The following is a 10,861-nucleotide window of genomic DNA, read 5'->3' as shown; positions in this document are numbered from 1 at the left end:
TTCTCACTAGTAGAGTACAAGCACAGGTTATGCCGAATACTGATTGTATTATATCTTTAATAACTATCTGCTAGTGAAGTGGGTACCACCAGTACGGTACCCCAAGTAGCTCCATAGACAGCACGAAGGCAGGCGTGAGTGGTACTGGGATAGTGCTGGATGATTATACAATACTATAGTATATATAGGAATAACTTAATTGGAGTTTCATAGTATATATGCATTGGGAGTGGTGCTTGTAAGGATATTTAGCATATACTATTGTACTTATAGAATATACTACTATGCTTACTAATATATATTCACTTATGAGCCCAGGTGCAAAGTAGCACTAGGAAGGGTATTCTCACCTGTAGAGTACAAGCACAGGCTATGCCGAAGACTGTTTGTATATTCTATGTGTAGTACCTGCCTGCTAGTGAAGTGGGTACCACCAGTACGGTACCCCAAGTAGCTCCATAGACAGCACCAAGGCAGGCGTGAGTGGTACTGGGATAGTGCTTGACGACAATACAATACTATAGTATATATAGGAATATCTTAATTGGAGTTTAGTAGTATATATGCATTGGGAGTGGTGCTTGTAAGGATATTTAGCATATACTATTGTACTTATATAATATGCTACTATGCTTACTAATACATATTCACTTATGAGCCCAGGTACAAAGTACACTAGGAAGGCTATTCTCACTAGTAATGCAAGCACAGGTTGTGCCGAAGACTGATTGTATTATATCTTTAATACCCGGATGATGCATAATCTATCAAAAATGATACTCTGCAGTCTCACCCGGTATGCTGCTTAAGACCGAAGCCTAGGGATAGATGAGTTTTAAATGGTAACGACGACTCGCTAGGATGAGTTTTACTGAAGAGAAGCGACGTCAGCAGAAGATGGTACTTATTGGATCCACTAACGATAGGGATGCGTGGGATCATGCATAGCGGATGAGCTAATGTATTTTTAGGAAACTCCTATATTTACTAATAATGCGTGATAGTTAAGTAGTATTGTATATTATTAATTCCATACTAGTGCTTAAAGGGAGATGGAAAAGTTACACGAGTTCATTTTATACTTTTTAGTTCGTAAAACGCTTAACATTCATTAATTATAATATGTATTAAATTATGTATTATAAATGCAAGTAGAGTTTTTTCTTCAAAGTATAATATTACATTAATGTATAATATTGATATATTTTACTTTACATCTTTCCTATTTCCTTATTAAATGACTGAAGATTTATTTGTCGAGTTTGAAGCTATTCCATTTTCAGTTGATGCTAATAAAAATGTAATAGTTAGTAACACTATTTTATAGATTAAGTTTACCATAAGAGATAATGAAATTAGTCAATCAATCTAGCTTGATGGTCAATAGTAATATATTCTACGTGCAACTATTACAACGAAAGAGTAGCTGTGCGCGGTCTAGGTCGTCCTGCTCTACAAGAAGCTGGGAAAAATAGCTCAGAATATGCGGTTTTAAATATCATAATTAAAAAAGATAATTAAATCGCGAGATCCAAAATTTTGGGACAATATAGGCCTAGTTGCAGCACAGATGGGGCTTAGGGTTCTTTCGATAAAATGCACCTGCGACTATTATTTTGCTAAATTTGCATAGAGCATCGAAGGTTATGATTTGTAGTATTTTTCGCTTTACAATAGTTTCGACACGGAATAACTTCTCTAGCCTGAAGTTATAGAAGATTTAAACTTTCATGAAAATCAGGTACTGTTGCAGCTAGCAGCAATTAAGTACCAGAAGGTAGGAGAGTACCATCTAATTCTGCCGTTGATTTTTGGCTACTCTGCATTCAGGTTGTATGATACTTAGTTTAAAAAGTTAAAGAAGAACACTATAACAAGAGATGTGTATGGTGAAGACTTGGATTTACTTAAAAAGATATTTGAGGTATCGAATAAGATTTACAAGGGAGAGTCATTCACCGAATAAGAAAAACCATAGTTGGATGAATTTGAGCTTATCAACCTGTTCCAGCTCCCCTTCCACTTTCTCGACACCGGGATCTGCCTGTTCATGTTCCAGCAGCTATGCCACGTGTCCTACCTCTTCAAGGCGGAGTATTTTGCACTATTCTCGTTGGTTAAAAATGATCTTAACGACACTCTTACGAATGCTGTCATAAGCCAGAGTTCCAGGTCTGGGAAAAGTGTAGCTTTGTACACGCAGTACTTTTTCCACCTCCTGATCGGAAATGTTCCAATATTGTTTAATAGGGACCCTAATAAGGATTAACCTCTATATAAGTATTACACAGAAAATTTTCATAGCAGCCTAGCCTAATAATACATAGATGTATATAACTTAAGCGAAATTAAAAAAATAAGTAAAGTTAAAAATTTAAAAGAAGATAAAGAATTAAAGGAAGTTGAAGATTTAAATAAATAGAAAGATTCAAAGGAAGTTGAAGATTTGAAGAAAGATAAAGATTTTAATAATACTATACTTCAAAGTGTGTGCAACTTTCATTAATTCTAATTGACAAGTCTAGGCAAAGTTTCACACCTATTTTATAAAATGGTAATTTTCATAGAAAATATTAAGGATATTAAGGATATTAAGAATGATAAAGGGGATGCTACTTTTGATCTATTAGATACTGTGAAGAACCTGTAATATAACAATCACATATTTACAAAATTTGAATTGTTTGAAAACCAGAATTTTTTTATTTACAAAAAGGATGATGATACCTCTGGTATTTTAGATGACTAAATATTGGAAAGATCAAAGAAACAAGCATAGCATTAAACACCTATTATTCTAGTTGATGAGTGCTTATAATCTCAGAAGAGTAAGTTCCCTAAATGCGTTAAGTTGTGCCAGATGATCTTCATGCGTTATGAGGAGAAACTGATTTAGTTAGGCAAAAAATAGTATAGAGAGATATAAACCACATTGGATAGTGATGAGTTTAAAGCGATAACTACATTCGCAGCTATCGAATATAAAGAACATGATTTAGCTATCAATGTTATTTTGCCGCTTCTGAGTAAAGAGCTTCTAGAATTAGCAAAAACTGAACTGGGCAAAATTAGTATGACAGATCGATTCTAAAATAAAGGTATAGACTTGTATCAAACTCTTGAAAACATTATAACCAGTGTTTAATCACAAAATGCAGATTAGAAATTCTATACTATACACGGCAACCAAGAAATTATAGTGGAATATTTGAAGTCTCTTAATAGTTTACTAGGAAAATCAGAGTACATTCTCATAGCGATGGAGTACCTTCGCCTCGAGATTGATGATTACGACCTTCTCGACGAGTTAGTCGTTCACTCACCGCAGATATTAAACATTAGGAACAGAACATAATTTAGAGAAATATTCTTTTCAGGAATGGTATCTTACAGGAATCGAGGACAATACTATGAAGATTTTGAAACGAATTTCTACAAATTGATCCTATCGTTGTTCAACCCCAGAGGGGTAGAAACAGCGTTTTGGAAGACTTTTTCAATTATAGCAATGATAGCTGTAAAACTAGACGCGATTACATTAAGACCTAAGGATATAATAGCAAATACAGTCATTAGCATATAATTTGTTATGGAAAAATTTTGGAAATATTCGGTTAAAGAGTTAATCTAAGAGTACTTTGGTGTTAGTAAGTCGCCAGATTTGGAAGAAGATCAACGCAAAGAATAATAGGTTGACAATTTTATTTCAATGTTTCATGAAGAACATAAACCATTATTAGAAAGCTTATAAAAAACTTTTGACACCACGAAATTGTTATTTGTACCAAATGTAGAGCAGTCTACTGTAATTATGGTGGGAACTGATCTCACCGTAATTAATTTTCTTACAGTAAATTAGTTTTGCTACAATGCCATGTCAAGTAGAGCTAATATGGGTTACATTAATACTTAAATATTAGGATATGTACAGCCTCACGCGTCATTGCTGTCTAGCTTGCAGTACGAGCAACGTAGGATGGTAGTGGATGCTACTGGTTACACCAATTCAGTAGGTGCTATAGCAGATACAGTCAAGACGTTTGCTGAAGAAACACCAATTTTGATATCGCTACTGTACTCGATGATGACGGAGAAATCGGTTGAGATGCAGTTTATGTGCTCATCGGTGTGCCCGTCTATATGGTTCCTAAAAGACAAAGAGTCAAAGCAACTTAATAATTTTAACGCCGTTAAGCGTCACTAAATTACTGTGAACAATGTGAAAAGCGACGTATATTAGTTGTGCAGTCTTACCCAAACCTTTGAAAATATTATTATAAGCAAAGATGTAAGGGATTCTGCAAATTTTGTACTAACTAAAGGTACGTACAAATTTAATTTATTGAATAATGAAAGCAATTATAATATTAGTTGTATAGCATCGACAACGTTAAACTCAGAAGTAGTGGCCGTTTTAAACTATCAGCTGATGAAGAAATTTATTGAAACATTTTCGTAAAATATATTCAAAGCAGAAAAAATTCAGTCCTTGTCGTAAGACCTTTCCAAGTTTTTTAGTCGAAGTATCCTATTGGAGTTTTTGAATGTTATATTGCTAGTTATGATTATTTCTAGGCAGTCTAATACTTTACTCGAGAATTTGAAGAAGGTTATTCAGACCCTAAACCGCGGAAGTGTATATGTACAGGCTATTGTCAATAATAAGATAAAAATAACCTTTTATTAAAATCTGGTGGAAGCATTTGCGCAAGACAATCAAAAAATCATGTTCTTGAATCCAACGCTAGATTATGCGCTACATGAATTTAGTGATAACAACAGGGCTTATGATCACAAAGGGGAGGATGCAGCTGTATATAACTAAATACTCAAAGACTCAGTATAGGCTGCGTGCGAAGCGTTCGAGATTTTAGTAAGATAAGAAAAAATTGCATCGTTAATTATAATAATCCCGTTTGACAAAAAAATGTGTTTTTAGCCTGTACTAGATCAAGATCACAAAATTTTTGATTTCATCATAACCTTCCATGGATATAGTTGTAGTGGTTTGTCATTAGATATGATAGAAGGTTGTTATGTGTTGCCAGTAGAGTGCGGGCACTATATACCAGACTTCCTGAACTAAAAAATCATGCCATTTGGCCTTAAAAATGTATTGCAGATAGGTCTGGATTCAAAAACGGCAGATTTGATCTTTGAATATACTGGTGAGGAAAATGATCATGAAAAGTTCTATATGAGTGCATCTGCGTTAGTTACGCAGGAGCAAGAGAAAGAGAACGCTAAAAGGGTTGAGCGTATTAAAAAAATTTTCGACCTAGCCGACAAAAGTAGACAGTATCAGTTCTATTAGTTGACATAAGAAGATGAGTACAGCACTATTTTCGATAGTTTTATTCAGAGCAAGCATAAGTTTAGCATAGCCAACCATCTAGGTAACATTTACATATTTATCAAGAAACCTGAAGGCCTAAACACTGAGACTAGCTTGCCTAACTTAACTGGTATGGTGAGTGTAGAGCCCGTACAGGAACTAAACTTTTTTAATTAGGTATTCGATTCTAGACAAAAAGTCTTTTGTTGCGATAAATTTCAGCTAACCTAGACACACTAAACTGTTCTTATGCTAGATCTTAGACTCATTAAAGATCCATCAGTTGTGGTAGGTAAATTGTACGATCTATTTAACATTCTAAGCATTAAAGATAATTTTACTGAATTTTAGTTTATTTTCAAGTAGCTGACCGATATATCTTAGCTCTTAGATTAAATGTAATTAAGTGTAGTATTTTAGTGGCAATGCAATAACTAAATTATATTTAGTGTCAAGAATACGACATCATTTGATATACATTAGGAACCAATACAAAAACCATTAATAAGTAAGATAGATATAATTTAGGATTTAGTTTAGCTTAATATAGATAATTTTAATCAATATTTTAATAAACAAGGCTATATATATTCACTAACTAATGCTATGATAGAAGATATTGTAAAACTAAAATAAAGCGAATAACTTTAGTGGAAGTACGCAAAATAGAAAAAAATATAATTGACTGATTATAATAGGTTACTAGAAGAATTTGATGATTACAGATGCATTATTATCGCAGTTACTAGCAATATTATTATTTTGAAAAATAATTATAAAGTTGCAGATTTGATCTAGGTCAATTCTGCAAGATAACGGTCTATTGAGTTAAAAGATATTGATTATCTCAATTATCTTAAGAAGTTTGCAACTTACAACTAAGATGAATAGTTTTATAAATATTTGATATCAAAGCCTATATATACAAATTTTATAGATGTGGAATAGCTATAGCAAAAAGAGGGTGAAGTATTCGGTGTTAGCATCAGTGTTGTGGAAGGTAGTTTGGGGACGTTAACTGCAGAGCAGTAGCTTAGTTTCGCGAGCGACTAGTTTTTAGTCCTAGGCTCAGAAAAGTAAAATGCTACGTAAATTTAGAAGTTGTTTGTAGCGCTTAATATTATTGTCGTTGGCATAGCGGAGGGCGTGGTCCAAATAGTTATTTTATAATAGTGATGACATTTTTATTGAAAATTTATTGGATACTAATATATTTGATGGACCATCAAATCCTAGATGTAATTCATGAAACGTAAATATTTAATCGTAGGTTTAATCAAATACAATCATTGAGTATCTAATGAGGACAATCTATTATAAATTTTAATTATTAAATAATGGTATTTTTCAACTATTTATTTTATATTAATATATCAAGCCTCTGTGGTACACAACTTTCATACGTGATGAAAATATAATTCTTATTTATTATATGTAAGTTTCTATTATAATATGTAGCACAAAAAAGAGTAACTTTTCATAATATTATAATTGTTTGTATATATTCATGTTTTAAATATATCTTCGGGATCCCAAATATACTATCATGGTTTTAAATATTTTTATTACACATTTTGTCCACAATCATGTAAGCATTACAACAAAGTATCTGGCTAAAGATGCATATAATACGTCTCTACGTACAAACTGTCAATTTTGATATAATATAATTAGTTGTATGAATTTTTATTGTTGTCGATGAATTAAGCTTAGTTCATAGTACATTGATATACAGATACTAAGAGTAACGTCAGAGATATATTAAATATATTACGATTACTTATATATATGAATGATTCTTTATATCTTCCCTGATACGACTGAAAGTAGAAAAATGCTGCTTGTCAAAGATAACAATACTAGGGTAGCATGTATCAGGTGATGCGTTGTATTATAATTCCATTATATTGGAACTATGATTTTGCGTAATTTATTAGTTACAGTTAATAACAGGTCTTATAAATGAGGATTATAGGATGCTATCGGATGTTATATTGTTATTAAGTAGTAGTATACTGACACGTTTAAACTCCTAAATTTCACAAACACGTTTTCGTTTTAAAAGCCACTAGGCATTTTTAGAGACATAACGTACATATTAAACGATTTACCGATACAATACAACGGTCAAAAAGCAAATAAAATAAAAACCCTGGAACCACTTCTAACATTTGGAAAGAAAACAGAACACAAAAAAAAGAAGAGAAGAAATTCAAAGTATAAATATATATCAAAAGTATTATATACATTAATGGTCTATTTTTCACCTATAACAAATAAGCCTCAGCCACAACTTGATTCTCAACAATACAATCGGTATAAAGTAAGCTTAACGCTGATACATAACCATAAAATGATAAATATAAAAACATTCCTAACAACTTTTAAACGTTATAAATAAAACTAAACGAGGTAGCTAAGGGTAACTTATCTGAAGATCAAACTAAAGAGCTAAAGACATAAATATAACGAATATATAAAAGCAATTTCAAAAAGATAGACTACAATTAATTTGAAAGACGTAACGATTACATAAACATCTTAGACAATAAAGTGAAAACCAAGATACAAAAGATTAAAAACGAAACATATAGATTCGACAACCAATTCATTAAATAAAGATGGTACACCGAAAAGGTTAGTTAAATAAGAGCTTAAAATATCAAATATGAATAAATGAAAATATAACTTAAAACAATAATTCAAAAAGGCTTAGAACCTAGAATGCTAAACAAACTTAATCATGAAATAGATAAGATATCAAAATTACGGTATGTGTCATAAATACAAGAACCCGAAATTAATTATGATAAATATACTAATGAAAACGATAACATAATTGAGACTATAAGAAAGGATTTCAAACTAGATTAAATGGATTTAAAATACAATAACTCCTTTGAAGACTTTTAAAATAGCTTTAACATTAACATACTCTTTGAAATCATAATAGATGCACCTTATATTGGTCTATATTACGGCAAGTCTAATTATTAAGACAAATATGCGTTTGCAAATATTAGATATTTTAAATAAAACGGTAACATCATTCCTATAGGATTTCTAATTTAAAATTAGATTACAAGTTTATTAGAATCAATATTTGAAGAGGTGATGGACAATGGATAGAAGTATTTTAATAGAGATGTTTAAAATACAGAAGTAGTATGTAATAAGTACTAAAAGCATAAACTTGCGAAAGTCATTTTTAAAATAGTTAATCCTTTTACAGTCGCATTGCTCCCGTAAAAGACTTGAATTTTTAAAAAATAACTTTCTCAAGATTTACACTTTTAATACGTATTACACACTACTAAGCGCCATCCTATAAATCAAAACTAGAAATGGTCGTTCATAAGTTCTGAAAATAGTGATAAACTCTTAAACTTAAAAAAAGATTTAAAAACGCTTTCACACTACACACCATATCAACGTGTTAGTTACTATCTAAAATAGATTCTCAACTAATTTAATAAAATCTTTTCGTTTATTGTTTTTCAAAACTCTATTAATTAATTCTTATAAATAAATCTTGCATACTTTAGATGAAGTTGATTAGTTCTCTCACAGAATTGTATATAAAATAATCATCGTGTTGTACAGTCTAACGTCACCCTATTTCTTACCCATAAAACAATACTTTGATAACGCTACAACTTATTCAACCATGTCATACAATAGTATGTCTATTAATTCTAAAGAAATATATCTTGCTATTAATATTTTACTATAATGACCAAACTTAGTATTATTACTATCCTCTTCAAACTTTAATAAAGAGAATTGCATATTATTATAATTGGTTTGACTGAAGTTTATTTTACTTGAAGGTTCAACATCAGAACTTTTTGGAAGTACTTCAATATTCTTGATAACCTCTTTTGCGTAGTACTCTAAGCTATCTTATTTTATAGAATTGATATTGCCTCCTTGTGAGTTGGTTTTGATTCTTGTTCTTTTACTAATGCTTATCGATCCCTTTTTGTTTATTAAAAAAAGGTTTCTTTAAAAGATACGTTATGATCTTTAAGAAGTAGAAGCCCAAAGGCGACCATAGTTATTTGGTTCTTATTATTGTTTTTTTTAATCCTTTTGTATCAGAAATATAGTTCTCTTGAAGCTGGCTTAATAGCTTAAATATCTTTCACTTGTTTGTCATCTAATAAATATTAGATTTGTTTATAGTATGAGCCAAATTGATATGTTTCAATCTTATTAATTATTATAAACTTACTATACTCTTGCATAGTGCTAAGTACATCAGGAGTATGATAATAGTTCTATTGTTCAAGTTCTTAAGGTAGTACAACTATTACTTCTCTATCTTTATTAAGCAATCTTATTTATTCAACTTTGCTACATATTTTATTACTTTCAAATTTCTATTTAGTACTAGCTTTTTTATTTATCTTTATGGGTTCATTGTTTATTACTACTTCGATGAAAGTTAGATCGTCTCTTTTATTTTCTTCAATAAGCAGTTTTGTGTTTATGAACTTAACCATTTCTTTGGTTAAAAAATGAAGGTACTATCTTTTAAATATAGATAAAAATTAACAGATATTCACTTAACTTGCTTATCAAAGTTTATAAAGATCATTGGGTCTGGTTAAATAATTATATATAAAAAACTATATTTGAATTAGCCTCTCTTCGAATAGTCGTTTTCAAAATAGCCAATGGATCTATTATACAATTCAATAAACTATTTCGATTCGAATTCTTAACTTGTTATCCTTCCAATATCCTCAAAGATATCTTTTATATGTTCTTCCTTGAGACCGTTCATTAACAAGAAAGCTGTAAACAACTATCTAAAAGGTCCATACAATTTCTTAATAGAATGTAAACATGAAATGGTTGCCCAAATTCCAAGATATCTTCTTTAAATAATTAGTTTATAGAGATCAGATTCAGCTGTAATTTGAAATACAGAACTTCCACTCATGTCATCTAATAATAAAACTATTTTTATCTTCATATCCAATATTTATTAAAACGCAATCCAATTTATTCATACAGAAATTACATATATTAATCAACAACATCACCTAAGCAATCTTTCTATAAAACTAAACATTCTTACTACTATTGCTTTACCCACTCGAATTGTGAAAGTATGTTTTTAAAAACTTGAAAGAATAGTTTTTGATCTCCATTTTTTAATTTCTTTATCTTTTAAAGTAGTTCGTATCTAATCTTATGTTATCAATGATAGATTTATAATAGTTTTCATTTTCTATAATTCTTAACATAACATTAATAACTTTTATTTTGAAGTCCTTCCATTCGAATCAACAAATGGTATATTAATTCTATTGTCTTTGCTTTTTGATTTTTAATAAGTTTAATCACAATCGATAGTTGGACTTAAGAAGAATGTATGAGTTATAGCTCAATTGTTTAAATAAGGGTCATCTAAATTATACTTTGATAGTTTACTTTAATCTAATATGCTTAATTTATTTTATTCATTGAATACGTTTTGACTGTTCCTGCTGAACCCATAAGTCCAAAATAACCATA

General features: G+C 30.5%; 3 protein-coding genes across 3 annotated transcripts; 1 reads left to right on the top strand and 2 right to left on the bottom strand. All coding sequences in view use genetic code 6, as the record gives it.

The window, feature by feature from the left end:
* Positions 1-346: 346 nt before the first annotated feature.
* SS50377_25607 (Transmembrane domain-containing protein) lies at positions 347-1,108 on the bottom strand (the record flags this gene model as incomplete). Its single annotated transcript, XM_067909439.1, has 1 exon — positions 347-1,108. One exon carries the CDS (start codon positions 1,106-1,108, stop codon positions 347-349), a length of 762 nt encoding a protein of 253 aa, XP_067762195.1.
* A 129-nt stretch (positions 1,109-1,237) lies between these two features.
* On the top strand, positions 1,238-6,511 carry SS50377_25606 (uncharacterized protein; the record flags this gene model as incomplete). The annotated part of the gene is made up of 1 exon (XM_067909438.1): positions 1,238-6,511. One exon carries the CDS (start codon positions 1,238-1,240, stop codon positions 6,509-6,511), a length of 5,274 nt encoding a protein of 1,757 aa, XP_067762194.1.
* Positions 6,512-9,899: 3,388 nt separating this feature from the next.
* SS50377_25605 (uncharacterized protein) lies at positions 9,900-10,316 on the bottom strand (the record flags this gene model as incomplete). Its single annotated transcript, XM_067909437.1, has 1 exon — positions 9,900-10,316. The coding sequence occupies one exon, from the start codon at positions 10,314-10,316 to the stop codon at positions 9,900-9,902; it is 417 nt and encodes a 138-aa protein (XP_067762193.1).
* Between the last annotated feature and the right edge of the window lie 545 nt (positions 10,317-10,861).

Source organism: Spironucleus salmonicida, chromosome 6, assembly GCF_000497125.1.
Source record: "Spironucleus salmonicida strain ATCC 50377 chromosome 6, whole genome shotgun sequence".
NCBI lineage: Eukaryota > Fornicata > Diplomonadida > Hexamitidae > Spironucleus > Spironucleus salmonicida.
This window is presented reverse-complemented; position numbering and strand designations above follow the sequence as displayed.